Source organism: Seriola lalandi, unplaced genomic scaffold (assembly GCF_002814215.2).
Source record: "Seriola lalandi dorsalis isolate HSWRI2012SDOR001 ecotype SW California unplaced genomic scaffold, Sedor1 jcf7180002054508, whole genome shotgun sequence".
In the NCBI taxonomy this organism is placed as follows: domain Eukaryota; kingdom Metazoa; phylum Chordata; class Actinopteri; order Carangiformes; family Carangidae; genus Seriola; species Seriola lalandi.
In genome coordinates, this window is record NW_019525061.1 from 230,399 (window position 1) to 248,860 (window position 18,462).

An 18,462-nucleotide genomic window follows, 5' to 3' on the forward strand; every position below is an offset into this window, starting at 1 on the left:
AGCTATGCAGGATTTGAAACATTAGTCTTTGATCGGTGAGATAGGTTATTTTCAGCATGCTGGCTCTCGACATGTGGTATAAGGTGTAGGATAATGTGCAGTGTATGTTTTACATTTGGATATGAGAATAATCCCTGTGTTTAAAGGAACAATAGTTCATATTATTTTTGTATGGTGTATGGTGTTATTATGACTTTTTTCAATTAACACATAGGTCTAAATTCAATATCAAATGTTTCACCTTCAATTCTTCATTTACGTGCTGTTGCCTAAATATCTGAAGAACGTCTTGTGAAATGCAGTGGATTAATACAGATGTTTAGCACAGATTTTAGTAGAGCTGCATCTACATAACAACAATTTTTTTTACTATGATCAGTATTTTTTTTTTTTTAAATATTCAAATGTATCTGCATTCATGCTGTTAAAAAATATATAACAGTTTGAATGGAGAATTGAGATTGTACAATTACACAATGTTCACCTTTTATTTTCTCTTTGTTGTTATGCAGCTCCACTCAAATGTGCAAACATTTTCCGTGTTGCCCCTATACAGTGTTGGTCAGAAACAGGTTTGCGTTACAAGACAAATGATCCTTTTACCATGTAGACCTGAGCTGAGTACATACCAGTTTTTGTTGCAAGGGTTTACACGTCAGTTACATCAGGTATAGTGTAAGACTTAACATTTTTAGGTTGATGAAATACGCAGATCATAAAGATGAGGAACGTTTCCGAACTATGTTGAGCATATACTGTATATAACCATATATAAGGAAAATGGATTTTGACAGTGTTTCAGGGAGGCAACCTTGCCGATGTGGTTGACTATCTGGAGTGAAGACACAATGTCATGTAAGATTGTTGCTCCTGCTGCCTTTGCAAATCTCCTCTTACTAGCAAGGGAGCTCAATAGATTTCATCTGGCTGTCTGCTGACAGGCCGGCCTTGCTGTTCCTGGCAGCGGCTAGTGGCCGGCCAGCTGACTGTCTCTAGAGACATCTCCTGTCCTTTAGCACTATCCTTTTACAAAGCCTCAGTCGCCTGAAATCCATACTTCCCCTCTCTGATGACGACCTGAAAATTAATGCAGGGGAAAAAAAGATCCCCATTTCCATGCCTGTTTTATGCTGGCTGTCAGGGCTGTGTTGAGATCAAAGATGGCTGTTGGATATAAAGGTATCTGCTCTCAGTGTTTAGGTATCACGTGCTGCACCTGCTGCCTTTTGAAGATCAGTTTTCAATGAATAGAAAGATAGATATTTCATTTTCTTGGTGTTTTGCATTTCAATATCCCATTCCATATACTATTTCACAATGCTTATTTCTTTCTCTGGGCAGTTCTTCTCTTACAGCCTTTACAGTGTGACAGACTTCTTTTTGTTATGTGGGCACCAATCATCCTCTCATTCAGTTCATCAACATGTTCAGTGTTTCTTTGTAATATTCCTACCAAAACACCCCTGTTACTTCATTTTGACAGATTTCCTCTGTTTTTGCCTTCATGTCAGGTTCCTATGCTACAACAAGCAAATAAATAATGGCTATAGAAGTAGCTGTGCCAGTTTTCCCCCTGTTGTCTTCACATCTCACTGTCAGTTTGCCGTATTGTCTCTCTCTATCATATGTTTCAAAACAACCTCAAGACAAGAAAAGACTATAGATCAATAAGATGTATGGATGATCATGGTCCTGATTCTCGGAACTGTGCTTTTTGTTGGATGAATTGATTCTTTTGACCCCTGAGAGGTGTCAGTTTATACAATACCACATTCCTTTTTTCTGTGGTGGAGGGATATCAGATCATTTTTGCTTCAAATCTAACAAATCCAGTCTGTTTACCTTCAGTTATTTTGTCCCTTGTACTGAACCAGCTTTTTTCTCACATGTTTTTGTACAAAATGCATTCCACTTATATGCATTTGTGCTACTTTTAGGTCAGTTAAGCACAACTGTAAGCATTTAGCCCAGTGCTTAAACATAGTACTCTGTGTGTCCAGGCCCTGCTGCCCACCAGGCGTTGGTTTAATACAGTGTTGGATGACTCTCACTTGGTGGTCAGCTGCCACCTGTCCAGCCTCACCCACAGAGAGAAGGAGGGACACCTCTTCTGCCAGGTATGACACACATAAACGATAAAATATATATATGCATGTACTCCCGAAATGATTGTGTACATGCGTTTTAAGAGTAAAATCAACCCTGCTCTCATTTTCGTGCCCTTGTGCTGTCACCTCCGTAGTTGTTGGACATGCTGAAGTTCTACACAGGCTTTGAGATCAATGACCAGACAGGAAATGCTCTGACGCAGAAAGAGATGACTACTCTACACTATGACAGAATCACCTCTCTGCAGGTAAAGATGTGTACGAGTGCAGACAAACGTGTAATGTTGTATGTTAGCCAACAAGTATGGCCTTATATGCTCCTACCATACTGTTGGACTGATCTGTAATTGTGACTTAGTGAAGTGTATCAAAAATGCTTAACCATTGCCCAACTTTACATGTGTCTGGTAGTCTACGTAATAATGTTAATATTGTATGCGATGTATTTATTCATCAAGGTTTTACTATCTGTTTTCTGTCTTGCAGAGGGCAGCCTTTGCTCATTTCCCAGAGTTGCAGGACTTTGCTCTGTCGAGCGTTGCCGCAGTAGACACTCGAGAATCCTTGACCAAACACTTTGGGCATCTCAGGTAAACCAAAACATCCGAAATGAATCATGAAATGAACTTGCTGTTAATCAGTGCACAGATGGAGGTATGTGGTGCGAGGTTATGCATGATTGGACTGAGTAAAATTACAGTGACCTGTTAATAATAAAACTGCTTTAGCAAGAGTGTTGTTTTAGCTTTCTGATGTGTAAATGTACTACATATGTACTTAGAGGTGGCTCACCTTTGTTTGCGTTGTACCATTTTGCCTCATGCATGACTGCACTAGTTTTCTCTAAAAGCACTGTCCTTGGTTTAAAGGTTCACAGCAACAAGCCCCCCAGCAAACTAGTAGAGAAGGAGGTACACTGATCTGACCTATGACTTATAAAGAATTCTTCTGACCAACAAAACACACAAGTCTCAGTAAAAGTACAGGTACACATGCAAACCTGTACCCATCTTGGTCCTGTGTTGCAAGATAGCATCAGACCATCGTTGCTGCCTGACTTCCCTGCTAAATGGCAGCTAGTAAGCCCTTGAACAGCCAGCTGGTACCAGCCAGAGAGAGGGGCACGCCTCATTAATTTAATCGATTTGCAGTGGCTTGAGAATAAACTCTTTGAACAGCTGTGTTTGTCAGATCATATTAGCTTGCCAAAGAGCCAAAAAGCACCCTCGCTTTGATGCATTGGCCAGTGTGTGGTTTTTTAAACTCGTACACGTGTGTGAAGGAGAGTGAAAAGACATTGATTTATCTGTAATTTGCAATTACTTCAGTGTTTCTAACCTTTCTTGGCTTTTGATATCATAATGAATTTTTTTAATTACTGACACAAGCTTTAGAGGGTCTGTAAGCCATCATCAGCGCACTTTGAGCGAGTTACTGATTACTTGTTTGTTTGTACAGTATGTGATGTCTTTATATGCCATGATTGCTCTGAGGTGCCGTGTTGAGACAGCACAAATTTCCTCTTTGCAATCGATGTTTCTATATCCATCACCTCTTTTAAACTTCTGTAATGGATTATAAATGCTTAAACCCCATACTAAGTTTCTTTGAGTCAGGCAGAGGGTTATGAGCCGATCTGAGCTGAATCAGGTAAAGACTTAGCTGAACCATTTCATGTCTTTCTAGAAGCTCTGCTCCTTTTCCCAGAATTAGGGTTTTGAATATAGCTGGAATTGTATTGTTCCCTGCTCCACAACTGTCACCAAAGGAGCTCCTGGGTAACTCCAAATATGCCAATCAGATTTAACGAGGCACTTTTCATCCAAACAACTCATGCTAATGCCAGTTTATTCCAGCTGCGCTACCCATGGGCTTAGCTCCGAGTCACCCGCCGCTCTGAATTTATCCGCTAAGTCCCCCAAACACACAAATGCAGCATTATTGCATAGCCTGCCCACACATATACAAACCCATTCTCTCACATATACACAGTCACACACAGATACTTCTTCCAGTTACATAAAACATGTTGAATGTCATTTCAGGCCAAAAACAAATGACACCCGATTGAAGAGTATGCATCACTTTGTGAAATTCTAGAAACAATTGAAGATAGTCATCACTCCTGGAAATGTTGAAATAACTGGTGTAATTACTTTTGTGACTTAGTTCTTCAGCAAGGTCGTGTCATTGGAAAAGGTGTTAAAAAATTCACTTTTCAATGAATCCTGGTTCTGACCCTGTGGATATTATGCGACTAAGAAAAAAATAAATCCGAAAATAAGAGCAAAGTTAAATTTTCAGCAGATTACTCAACTAGAAAAGTCATTTGTCATAGTTGTGTTTTTCTTGTGTTTCATTAGGGCCCTTACCTGACTAGTTAATGTCTTTGGTAATTTTTGTGATGAAATTACACACCAAATTAGCTTAATAGCTTCCATTTAATGACTTACCTAAAATCTAAACAAGGATCTAGACAGCCTTGAGGCTATGGAGTAAACTTTCTGTGGACCAGTTTCTGTTATGTCCACATCCTTATCTTACCCTGCCAGTGGCTCAGCTGTCAGTCATGACCCGGTCCAGTCATCTCCATTACTCAGAGTAAGTTGTTTTGCTGCTGTTATTTTGTTGCTAAGGGAAGGAATGTCCACATGACCTATGCCAGGTCATCCACTGGGCCACCAAACTGCAACATTGGCAGAATTGCCACCCCACTGGCCAAGCGTGGCATCACAACTAGCAAAATGCATGCAGATACACGAATATAGTCTGTCAGTGCCACGTGTGGCTGTCCAGTCCTGTCACAATGTGTCCAGGCCCTGTCCTTCGTTGTGTACCAGACCCTGCCTGTGTCACAGTGTGTCAGCCTGATTAAAACAGGTCTGTATGCAGAGAGCCACGCCTCAGCTTTCCGAGACGGAGATGGGCTTTGATTTTCATAATCCTGTCGCATCAGTGTGCCCCGACCTCTTAACACACACGCTGACAGAGCAGGAGTGCAGAGTCAAAGCAAACAGAAGAATTGCTTTGTGCCGCAGTGCTAACAAGCACAAAGAATTTGATAAGGCTGTGTATCTTCGAACAGTGTTGTCGGTGGTGTCCTGAAAACACACCTTTACATCATCTCTTTTTATAAATATGATGTACCAAAGTGATGATATATAGTCAGAATGTGTTTGTCATCATCATGTAATGTTAGTAGACATCAGATTAACCCTTGTTGTAATCTTAATCTTCACCATTTCAGTCATTACCACATCATTAGCTGCGGACAGCAATTAGTAATTAGTAACTAACTGATTTATTTTCATCCCTTCTCTGGATAAGTGTGTCAGCTAAATGTGTAATTTGCAAATGCTGCTATTCTAGCTGACTAACCACTTGTTTATCTCATCTTTCTCCGTAGTCCCAATACGCTCCACCAGGTGGCCTCGTACCTATGTCTGCTGCCAGAGCTGCCTGAAGGGAAAGACACCACCTATGAGAAGGAAGTTCTTCTTGAGCTGTTGGTAAGTGCAGCGTAAGGGCTTTTATTATATTGTCTATGCAGGCATTTGGGTTTTAAGCCAAAGTGGCAAAGATATTTTCCTTTTTTTTCTTCTTTTTTTGGTTTGTAGCATTTAGAGCCGTCAAGTAAAACCTTTCATACCAATAAAAATCTGAGGCGTCACTGGAATGTATTGGATAATAAAGAATCATATATTACTCTGTTTAATATTGATGGAAAAAGGGGGCACTGGTCTAATCCCTTACCCTACAACTGTGAACTTGTACTATCTTAAGTAAGTCCAGACAGGTTGTTTCTTCTTCTTAATATGGTCCTGTTGTTTTTCTTTAAATCAAAATTAAAATATGTATCCCAGGCCATCTTTAATGCCTCAGACCTCTTTAAATTGACTATAAAGAGATTGCTTAGTTGTATGAGGGAATGAATTAATGCCTTGTGCTGTGTACTTGTCAACTGGCGATATAAAAGATGTATAATTGGTATTGGGGCACCCCTTCAAACGGTGTTGGCGAACAGTTATTTTCCAGAGCAATAGCTGGCCAGTCAGCGCTACGGCATAATAGGTTTTGTGTTTCTCATTTTGAAGTCATTAATTTAAGCTCTTGACCTTGGAATACATATACTATCCCCTCTTCACTGCCAGTCCCTCTTGAATTTGCTTTCTAATCCAATTACTATTTTATGTGGGCATTTGTGTGACGTGGGGTAAATTGAAGACAGTGCTGATGAGATAGGGAGCCTTTTTCTTTTTTTCCTTTTTTTTTTTTTTTTAAAGTATCCCTTGAAAGGCTGGAGCTAGTTTTATTGTACTCTCTGGTTCCCCATCCCTTGTTCTCCCAATTTTCATTTTTAAAACCCCTCCAGGAATCTGCTGGTCCCTCGTCCAGTCCTAGTCTCCCCAGTACACACTCACACATGTGCTGTAGACCTCTTCATCAGAGTGAGTGTTTCAAGGCTTTTCCTGCGGTTATTCATAATTACCCACTCAGACCCTCCGCAGGTCCTCTCTGAGAAGCGATGGAGAAGAGCTTTTTCATAATTATCTGATTAGATTGTTGTAGGACACAATGTCAGAGGACTCATTTGTGTGCGCCTGAGGTTGCCCCCAACAACCAACATCTCTGACCGAGTGGGTTTAATAGGAAGGGGCCACAGGACTAGAACTCTGCCACACGGTAGCAAAACAATCATGCATGCTGCAGAGAACACAGTCAAAAATACTTAGGGAGGAAGAGCTGTTCTTTCTGAGAGGTAGTACTGCTTTTACACAAGTGCCAGGGTTATACTGGTTTAAGCTTTTTATCTCCTCTGGTGGAGCAGATGAGCTGGTTTGTATTCAGTAGCAGATATCACTCCCCTTGACAAAGTAAGTAATTCATGTAATGTATGTCTTTTTCCAGAAGAGTAAAGTTACAATGGAAAAGATGGTTGTGTGCACGACAACGAAATTTCAGTTGGGCTGGTACATGAGTAAATGGAAATGTTAATGCTAGGGTCAAAGCCTAATGCAATAAAGATACCTGCACACACCAGAATAGAAGCTCGTTCTCTTGTCCTTTATGTGGGCATTTAATTGAAGAAAAGAGTTTGGTAGAACATTGCGGATAAGACTAGAATATATACATCAAAATAACCAGTGACCACATAACTACTGAATCACATCCATGTGTGTTAAACATCTTTAATATACCTGCCCATAATACCTGCAGGGATCCTGTTGCCTTTAACTTGATACTTCTTCATATCCTTTGACATGGCCTCCAGTCCCTGTAGACATAAATTCATGTAAACCAATATGCGTTGCTGGTATGATGACCCAAAATATTTAAATATTTAGCCTTTTATGCCCTTCTTGAAGTGATTTGTGAAACCTGATATTTTGGAAATGTTTTTTTCTTTATTCAATGATCTGTCTTTTAGTAAGGGAGAAGATAAAGATCTAGACAGCGAGCCAAATGGGCAGAGGAACATTTGGTCATTAACCCGATTTGTCTCTCATGTGTCTTTGTCCTCTCTCTTTCTCTCTCTCTCTCTCTTACTTTTTACCACACACAAACACACAGGTATCACGTCATGAGCGCAGAATCTCTCAGATTGAGCAACTTAACCAGATGCCCCTTTATCCAACAGAGAAGATAATCTGGGATGAGAACATTGTTCCGACAGAGTACTACTCAGGCGAAGGTGCGTGTTGCATGTGTAAATTGTGATTGTGTTTGAATGTCTAGTCAGTGCCTCATCGTCACAAGTATACACCCACGCCTTGTGGTTATCCCTTATCCTAAGGGCACTCATGGGACTGAACTGGTACCTCTCTCTTAGGGAATCCTCTTTAGTTGGCAAGGACACCTTCAGCAACTCACATACTACTGATGATTCAAGCAATGTCCTCATTAGCTGTAACATGCAGACATTCAGTACTTTGTATAGAGGCACTGACTTGCACAGTCAACTATGAGTGTGTGCATAATTACTCACACATTTAGTTTATTATTCACTCTGTGTGTATGTGTCCATTCATTTCGCTTCTCAGGCTGCCTGGCGTTGCCTAAGCTGAACCTCCAGTTCCTGACCCTCCATGACTACCTGTTGAGGAACTTTAACCTCTTTCGTCTAGAGTCCACCTATGAGATCAGACAGGACATAGAAGATGTGGTGTGGCGTATGAAACCATGGTGAGATGTCCTCAATTCTGTAAAGCTACAAGAAACTTGAGCCAGAATCTTAATTTTTTTAACTTCTGTTTATGTCACGTAAACACTCTTAATAACATCAGAGGTCTGAAGAAATTATGTAAATGTATGAAAACATGGGATAATAAGCACTTCCTTAGCTAAGGCATTGAAGAATCTAGCTTTATTTGTCTCATACTCATAGTTTCAGAATGTGCAGTGAAACTCTGGGGTGACATATGCAAGAAGATGTGATAAAAGGCTTATGTGCAATAATAATAGTTAGAAGAGTAAAAATCATACAGAAAAAACAGGTTCTGAGTTTGAAATAAGATGGTTGCACTCTCATTGATAAGCATCTCTCTTTTATTTCACCCTGAGTAGAACAAATTTCCACCATTAGCTCGGCTACAGCACACTTTGTCTTTTTATTTCATTGAACAAAGATTCTTATCCACTGTCTACCTCTAAGATCGTGGCATGGCGCATTGATAATATTTTATTAAAAGACTGTGACATTTAGTACACCACATTTGGAAACCCATTGCTTAACATAATAAGTGCTCCCATTATGTCAAGTGATGTAGCAACTTGCTTGTTGTTCCTGCAAAAGTAAATAAATAAGCAGTAGTGCCATGTGCTGCCCTAAATCCAACTGATTTTCAATCTTGACAACAGCCCACAGTGCTTGTCTAACTTCTTGTTGTGTCTGTCCCTCTGCACAGGCAATCGGAGTATGGTGGAGTGGTGTTTGGGGGCTGGGCCAGGATGGCTCAGACGATCACCTCCTTTTCCATAGTAGAGGTTGCCAAGCCCAACATTGGGGAAAGCTGGCCTGCCCGTGTCCGAGCTGATGTCACTGTTAACCTCAATGTACAAGATCATATCAAGCATGAGTGGGAAGGTAATAGTCTATGTGTGTCTGTCACCACCTTTCATATTTGTCCGGCTACTACACATACATGTCAATCCAACTGCATTGTGTGTTGCTCATACAGAATGCAACCTATCCTCTTACATTTTAGGACTATGATACATCATTACCCTGCCCTCACATATTGCGTTGCTATACCTTTACTTTTCTTATTTCCTCCTAGCAAGCAGTTGATAACCTCCATAAAGTTTTCCCTTACCACATTGTTCCATCCCATCGGGCCTTGACTCATGACCCCTGCCCACTTTAAGTCTCTGATAAGACATGCCATTTCTGTGTAGCCTCTTCCACTGAGCCTCTTTTTTTTTTATGTCCTGATCGTTTTTCTCTCTGTCTCTCTGTGTGTTTGATGGGGGCACTCTAGATAATGTCAACAGGAGCTTGTGTGCTTTGAAAGACATTGATTCACTAGGAACACAGAAAGCACAGCGAAGCCTTCTGCTGTAGCTCTCCAGAGAAAGATATATGATATGCCAATGTTTCTTTCTTTGAGTTGGCAAATGCTGTAGAAGTAATGAACTGATCACTGGCTTTAAAATGTAAGCCTCATGTATCCTAAATTGATGTCTTCACTTTCTTTATACCCACCTTTATGGTTTTACTTTCTTTCTTATAATTCAGTGAGAGTATGAAGTATTACTTCCTTCCATCCAGTAGCCCTTTCCCCATCGTATAATTAGAGCCTCATGTTTTAAAGATCAGGCAAATGCTGACGGGGCGGTTTCTCTTGCATCTCCAAACTCCCCCACACTACTACTCTGTCTTATTAACACTCCTCCATCACCTCCTTCTCTCTCTTTGTGCCCTTTTCACTCTCTTTCAAACTTTCTCTGTCTTTCCCCTTTCCTTCTCTCTGTCTCTAAATCCCCTTCTTTTCTTCTTTCTCTCTCTAACCGCTCTCTCCATTCTCTTACCCTGTAGGGCTGCGGAAGCACGACGTTTGCTTTCTGATCACGGTGCGGCCCAACCTGCCCTACGGCACACGCTTCGACCGGCGCCAGCCCTTTGTGGAGCAGACTGGCTTGGTGTATGTGAGAGGCTGTGAGGTGCAGGGTATGCTGGATGACAAGGGACGTGTCATTGAGGAAGGTATGCTTATAGGTGCTCCTGCCTGCAAACACACACACACAGACACACACCAGTGATACATGACATCCATCCTCCCATCAGACCTCCTATATACAGTACAATCATCCACCGACTCTTCCTCGGGAGAGTGTCAGGCTGGTGTTGTCATGGTGACAGTCACAGTGAGACCTGACCTGTTCACATTAACATTCCATTAACCTGAGGTCAACAACAACAACACCTGAGAGCTTCAGGCCGTGCCCCCCCCCTGCTTTATTTATTCGATTTAACTGAGGAGCTGTATTTGCTATATCTGGATAGATGTAGGACACTGAATGTGCTTGTCCTGCAGAATGTGTCATATGGGAAACATTCACATCTATCTCTGAAACAAGGTATTGCCAGCAACAGTGCATTCTACCATAAGTAAGCTGATTCGATCACAACATGAACTTCATCTGTAGGCTAGCGTATTTCTATAATATGAGCCTTAAAATTTGCTGTCATCAAATATAAGACTCAGAATCTGTTTTGTGTGTGTCCACACAGAAGGAATCCGCTCAGACTAAATCCAAATATCTGGTCTTTCCTGGAAAGTAAAATATATTTATACAGGAACATGATCTCTGTTTACTGTGTTGTTCTCCCCACAGCCCAAAGCAGTCCCTCTGAGTGGTTGGTTCACCTAAGTTAGCCTGCAGCCCTGCTATTCTAAGTGTTTTCCTTTTCCCCTGTTGGAACATGTGTCCATGCACTGAAGCGGCCTTTTCCCTATCCTCTCTCATCTGTTTGGATTAAATATGCAGAGGGCAGGGCTTTTCTAAATAGACATCCTGCCAGGAAACATGCCCTGGTGGTGTTGGCTTGGTTAAACTTTCAGATCCTCGACTGGGATAAGTGGTGCTCTGGCTAACTGGGTGGTGGGGTGATGTCAAATAAATTACTGGGCACTTGGTGAAGGTGTGGGGAGACACAAGCTGAAAGGTGCAGTTTGAGACACTAATAACTGACTCATACTCTCTTATAAAAACTGTAATTCTCAAAGACATAGCACTTCTGTAAACTATGTTACCAATGTACAAAGTCTACATGATTCAAATGAACAGTGCAATGCACCATCCTTTAAATCATGTATTGATAAAATCCAATCTTTCAATACCTGACAGTTCAACACAAATGGCACATACTTGTTTCAACTGCTCACACACCTAAGCCCAGCTGTCAACATTGTTATCCCATGGTGTTGAGAGTGTAGCTTTCACTCTTAGGTTGTCACAACACTCATCTTAGTAAGAGGGGGTGGGGTGTTTGAAGATCCCCACATAGCTATACACACATGTGAACACAGACACACGTACACATGCATTGGCACAGACATCAGAGGCCGAAAGGATTGAATTTCACCCTCCTGCTCTGTGCCCTGCAACTCCATACAAGAATCTATTTAGACATCTGTGAGAGCCGCACTTGCTGCACCACACCAGCTCCCAATGGGAATAAGCCTAAAGCCTGTAGCCTGTCAGTCAAGCATGTGGATGTAACTCCTGTTCCTATGGAGTCATAGTACTGTTGCATGGCAGGCCAGCGTGACCTCTTTTTAAAGGGTTGTATTTTTTAATGTAAAGATAAGAAATTATATTGAAATCGTGGTGTTACCTCTGAGAATCAGCTGATTTAGATTCAGTTTTAATATTGACCGTTGTCCTTCTGAAGCATTTTCTGTTTTATATTTTACTTTAATGGCCTATGTTTAGGTTTTTACTCCAATTGTACAATTTGTGACGATGTTTTGCAAATTGCCATAGAAAGTTAGATTTATTACGTCTATATTTATCGCTAAAGGCTAGGATTACTTCCTTGCTCTAACAAGTATTTTCCTTCTGTTTTAGGACCTGAACCAAAGCCTAAGCTGCGAGGAGATGCCAGAACCTTCCGTGTTTGGCTGGACTCGAACCAGTATCAACAGGACATGACCAGCAGTATTCAGAGTGGCACTGAAGACCCATATGAGACTTTCAACATCATCATGAGACGCAAACCCAAGGAGAATAATTTCAAGGTTTGAACTACATGCTGAAGCACACAGATCACCCCTCACTGCACAATGTATTTGAGTGCTTTATCTTCAGACCTTGAGCTCTGGTCCTACCAACACCACCTCTGAGTGATGTATCGCACATATTGCACTTGCGGGAATTGTAGCTGTAAGGTTGGGGCCAGGGCAGCTCTGAGATTACCACCCACTCAAGGCCCTCCCAATGATCCCAATGAGAGACACTTTTCACTGGATATCCATGTCATATGCACTGCCACCTGTCTCTCACATTTAAAAATCCTCTTGTGGCAACAAGCCAACGTTTTGTAGTATACTGTCGTTATGCCTTCTGTAGGAAATCACATCCCCATTATATTGTCAGTATAACATGCAGGCAGTACACATGCAGTACATAGATATTTTCACAGATAGTTATCCATTTATATGGAATATGTGAAACTTTTGTTAAAAATCCCATCTGTCTTGTGTTTTTTTCCTCCATTTTGTTCAACATTTTTTAGAATGTCAAACATGCACTCTTTGCTTTTTATCACATTCTTTTATTTGAGAGCTTCTCGTTACGGCCTTGTCAAATCTAATTCAGCACACCCATTTCTGTCTTTCACAGCCAGAGCAATGACAGATGTTTTTGAAGTTTTTTTTTTTTTTTTTTCTTGAAGTTTAAAAGCACAGGAACTAATGGATATTCAAGAAACATTCTTCTCAATCTTTGATGTGTGACACAGATAAAAGTAAACATGTTTCCCCACACAGTGTTTGATGCACAGGGTATTAGACAGTTTGCGTCTCATTAAAATATAATTGACAGACATACAAATTACCTGCTGTCCCATCAGCCCACAACAAATCTATTCTTATCCTGCTAAACCACCTCTTATGGGATGGTTGTCTGTTGTCTGACATGACTCATTCAGTGAGATTTTTCTCCTTCAAGTTCCTCCTTTTTTTTTTTTTTTACTTTACACTATATTGGTTTGATATCTGTCACATATTTTTTTCCTCTGTTTCAGGCGGTGCTAGAGACCATCAGACACCTGATGAACACAGAGTGTGTTGTCCCAGACTGGCTTCATGACATTATCCTAGGCTATGGCGACCCAGGCAGTGCCCACTACTCCAAAATGCCCAATCAGATCTCCGCATTGGACTTCAATGACACCTTTCTGTCCCTGGACCATTTACATTCATGTTTCCCTGGTAAAACCATAAAAGTCACAGAGGAGAATCCTGAACTGCAAGTCCCCCCTTTCAGGTGAAAATCAAAGATCCAATAATCAAATGAAAATGAGAAAGATCATAACTATACATTAGTATTTTATTTACTTGTAGTACAATTTCCATACTAGATACAGTTGATTGCAATTGTATTATGGCATAATAATCTTTTAATATCTTCTTTTCTTTCCTCCTTTTTTTTCCCAGAATCAAGTTCCCTATCACAAACAAAACTGACAAAGGGAAAAAGAGAAAGGCAGATGAAGAAGTGGAAGACAAAGAGGAAGACAAGACCTTGATTGTTGAGCCCTATGTCACCCTCAACCGTGGGCCCTATCCCTACAACCAGCCCAAACGGTGAGAGGTCAAGGCCACGACTCAGGCCCTCTCATTAACAACTTTACACAATTAGGGGTTGAAAAGTTGTTCAGTGTTTGTTTATACCTTGACTTCTCTCTGAAGCCAGCACATTGACCTCTTTAAAGATGGTTAAACTTTAACTAGTACTCTACCCACAGCATTAAGTATAAACAGTCATGCCTGAGGCCTAAGTGTGTATTATATTGTAGCATACCATGCGTACTTTGCTCTATCCAAAACACCTTTTCAGTATAAAAGAGTGCAGAGGTGCAAGTCAAATGCTTATCATAGGTAAACTGCTTGGGACCTGACTATTATTATTTGTTTGTCCGTGTTTGTCTCCATGGTACCTCTTCTGGCTTGTTCACCATGTAATGCGGTGGTGCTATTTCGGTTGTTGTTGTGCTACATTAGTAGATGGAAATTTTTAAGCAATTAAAGGTGAACAGAAAAGGCTTTAACATTCCTCTACTCATTATAACACCACTATATAATTGCCCTTCATCAAAATTTAAGATTCATCTGCTGGTGTTTTAGGATTTCCAGTTTACACTTTGATATTTAAATCTTTATAGCAACAACATGTCCACAGGGAAACCCAGACTTAACAATCTTTCAAGATGGTTTCAGAAAACTTCACAACAAAACTTGCAGCATTAAGCATCTCTTAAAAAAACAAATTAAATCATTTGAAAACAAATTGTTTATTCTGTCAAGGCCCTTCAGTATTTTAGGCTAATTACTTGCTTTTCTAATATCAGCTGTGGAAATTTCTTACAGGAATACAATCCAGTTCACTCCTACTCAGATTGAAGCCATTCGAGCTGGGATGCAGCCAGGACTCACCATGGTAAGAACTCTGTATTTAGTGTTTCATCGTGTAAGTGGCTCACATAAGTTTTATTGTTGAATTGAAGCTTTCAGAAGAAAACCGCAAGAATTAGATTATGTATTTGACAAAAATCACAACAGCCTCCAACAAACATTAATTTTGGATGTCTGGCTTCGACAGAAAAAATTAGTCCCAGAACATCATGGACTTAATTATGAGGACAAACTATATTTTAAATCCAGCCGTATTAAGTTATCATGCGTATCCTTGAGTGAGCATGATGCTGTCTGGGCAAAGCCTCTTGTCGGTCCTTTGAGTGCTGATACTGCAGGTGCATGCTGTTCCAGCTCGCTGTTATGAAGCCAAAGATTTGAAGTCATTAATCTTAGTGATGTATACCAAGGGGAATTCCCTCTACAGTAAATATGCTGTTGTTTGATGTCACTGTCTCCATCATTCATGTAAAGTGATTTTCCTGAAACCTCTGAAATTTTGGCACTTTCATGAGATGTTCTACTACACATAAAATGACATAGGATTACAGCTATGAATACACCCAATTCAAATGCACATCCACAACCATGTCATTCCAACCTGCTATTGTATCTCTAAAGGAGTGTAACTGTTTTGACAAAAGTGCTGTTCCACTGTGGTGATTGGAAGTTGGCTGTGGGATCTGAGTTATTTATTGTGTTGCCAGCTGAAGTAAATATGGCAAGTAGGCTATCAGCAGAGTCGTAAAACAACTCTGCATGCATACCTTCTTCGGCTCCTCTCCTCAGTCCCTCTAACCTTCCTTCTTGGCATATGGCACAGTCATTAGCAGCCATAACAAACACACACTACCTCCTGGTCTGCCTAGCATGGCTTTCATGTAGGGAAACCAAGGAGCTGATTATGTACTGATTTATGCAGGAATATCTAATTGTGCTTACTATTTTTAGCAGAAATTATCTCACCTGAGAGCTGTTTCATGAATATGAATATTTATTTAATAAATTAGATGTGCTATTCCCTGCAGTTAAGTAAATATGAGGATTATTATCATGGTAACTTGTATACAGTGCTGAAGTACACCTAGCATTTCAATAATAAAAACAAAGAAAGGCTTGAAAGATGCTTATTCCTCCTATAGCTCTTCTCCTTTTTCAGTAGCTCTCTGTTTTCTAGCCCATCTGTGCAGTCACTGGGACCGTCTTAGCATGCCAGGCAACACCACATTACATTGGGTCCGTCTGAGCATGGCCAATGATTGGGCACTAGCCTAGCCTGTTCTGACATGCCCATGGCCTAGCTGTCACAACCACTAGATTGTATACAGGGGGAGCCTCTTTGCACTGTAACCTAACCTAACTTCTGATTGTGGTTATCTTTTATCTTATCTTTATCTTTTCATTTCTCTCTTTACACCTATTCTTCATTTCCCTCTGTGTCTCCAGGTTGTAGGACCACCAGGTACCGGAAAGACGGATGTTGCCGTTCAGATCATCTCAAACCTCTACCACAACTTTCCTGAACAGAGGACCCTTATAGTCACACATTCAAACCAGGTTAACACACGCGCATGCACACACACACACACACACACACACACACACACACACACACACACACACACACACACACACACACAGACCCCAGCTCTGATCTCTGAAAAGTTTCCCTAACACTCTGCTCAAAAACTGTGAAGCTGTCTAGAGAATTTACAGCTTGTGCTCAGAACTGCCCATTAATCAGGCGATAGTCATATTCAAACCTTGGAGGAAAAATTAAAATCTAAGCTCCCTTGTGCCCCGGTCTTCCCCCCTCAGTGTTTAATCATAAAGTAATCTGCTGTTGTTTTACACCAGTGGAAGCTTGCCAGAAGGAGCCTCATCCACAAGAAGTATAGCTGGATATAATGATGAAATACCTTATTCTTATGCAATAGTTACGCTTTCCATTTATATTTCTTAAACTGGAAAAGACACTTGCTTTAAAGCAAGCTAAATATCTTGCATAACACATCAATCGAGGATTGGACCAAATTCATAGATTGAAAGAAGAGTCAAAACAAATTTGTATGCACAAGCACTGTTGATAGATGGCATTACACACACATCAAAGAAAGAGTTTTCCTTGTTTGATCATGTTTATTTGTTACCATGGTTCATTCTACACCAGGCTCTGAACCAGCTGTTTGAAAAGATCATGGCACTAGACATCGATGAGCGTCACCTTCTGCGTCTGGGCCACGGAGAGGAGGAGCTAGAGACTGAAAAGGACTTCAGCAGGTGAGGACAGCACAGGGACAGGTGGAGAGAGAACACACACAGAAATGGATGCACCTAAACAAACAGAAGTGCACGTGAAAATTGAGACAACTTGAATTCACACATGGATGTGTGAAAGTGCATTCAACAAATTGTTACAGCCTTACAGTGCATATGCACTACAGAAGCAGTCCTCACAGTTTGGTCCCAGCCAACAACAACAACAACACGCACACACGCATGCACGCACACACACATACATGCATTAAGATAGCCCAGCTGCCCACATACATAATTAGTCTGAGCCAACACAGTGACAGGGCTACTCGATACTCCCATATGCCAGGCCAGGAACCTGGTTTATCTTCATTAGGCATCGTTGGCCTCTCAGGCCTTTCTACCAGTGTAAGGGATCTTTCCCTACAGCCCTCCACTCACAGGCAATGCATGTCTAATTAACCCACTCATCGCTATTCTGGACTACAATAACTGACCCCAGAACTGTTTTTACCAGCCACTGTGAGAATAATCAAGAAGTGGATGGCAAAACACCATGTAGAGAGATATGTAGATTTACCACAGGTGTGGAAAACGCCATGAATGTTTAAAGTGTTTCTAGAGCTGCCTAAAAGTCATAGCAAACGAGTCATTCTGAATGTTTTGGAAAATTATTTTAGTAAACAATGTTAATCCACTGGGTGTCTGGATCATATAAGATCTGTAGTTGTAGTTGTGGCTGACCAAAATAAGAAAACTTGCATAACACCGCCAAATTGCTAGAAAGTACTTAATCATAATATGTAGTGTAATGTACAAACAATTTAAATGTTTAGTGAAATGTTTAAGAACCTTTGTTATAAGTTGAACAGTGAAGTAGCTTTAGTAATGTTGTCATTTTTCAACCTCAGGTACACATGAAACCATTCTGTTAATAATTCACTTACAACAATATGATGGGATAATTAAATGAATAAATACATGGATGAATAAACAATTACATGAATAAATACATTTCATTTCAGATTTTTAAAACCATTAGAATGTTGGTCTCAGGTCAGGCCCCTCTTAAATTTGGTGGGTGACATTACCTGACTGTAATTTGATTTAATGAAGCCGACATGTAGTTTTAGCACAAGTTGTTTTAGAACTTTCTTTGTCTACATCCTAATGGGCACATAAAAGACATAGTACTCCTATTCCTTATGCTGCACTGGTGGCAGGGCACAGAACAAATAGCCTCAGACAAGAACCACTAGAGTCCTGTTAAGGAAGCTCCAGTAGTTCCCAGCTCTCCCTCACCCACGTGTTTTTGTAAGCTTCACTCTGTCTGTGTCTGTCTGTCTGTGTCTGTGTGTATTGCTCTGGTGTGTGTGTGTGTGTGTGTGTGTGTGTGTGTGTGTGTGTGTGTGTGTGTGTGTGTGTGTGTGTGTGATGCCTTGAAGGATAATGACTCAGTC

The 18,462-nt window shown here is 40.7% G+C and overlaps 1 protein-coding gene across 3 annotated transcripts in view; it reads left to right on the forward strand.

Moving 5' to 3' along the window:
* aqr (aquarius intron-binding spliceosomal factor) overlaps positions 1–18,462 on the forward strand; it is a 49,886-nt gene that overhangs the window by 4,756 nt on the left and 26,668 nt on the right. For all 3 annotated transcript variants that reach the window (XM_087175841.1, XM_023413256.2, XM_023413257.2), the window contains exons 12-25: positions 2,001–2,117; positions 2,243–2,356; positions 2,595–2,698; positions 5,515–5,617; positions 7,680–7,800; positions 8,150–8,291; positions 9,014–9,192; positions 10,144–10,311; positions 12,180–12,349; positions 13,357–13,598; positions 13,769–13,918; positions 14,702–14,771; positions 16,193–16,303; positions 16,917–17,026. In XM_087175841.1, coding sequence (XP_087031967.1) covers positions 2,001–2,117; positions 2,243–2,356; positions 2,595–2,698; positions 5,515–5,617; positions 7,680–7,800; positions 8,150–8,291; positions 9,014–9,192; positions 10,144–10,311; positions 12,180–12,349; positions 13,357–13,598; positions 13,769–13,918; positions 14,702–14,771; positions 16,193–16,303; positions 16,917–17,026 — 1,901 coding nt within the window. The remainder of the gene's footprint in view (positions 1–2,000; positions 2,118–2,242; positions 2,357–2,594; positions 2,699–5,514; positions 5,618–7,679; positions 7,801–8,149; positions 8,292–9,013; positions 9,193–10,143; positions 10,312–12,179; positions 12,350–13,356; positions 13,599–13,768; positions 13,919–14,701; positions 14,772–16,192; positions 16,304–16,916; positions 17,027–18,462) is intronic.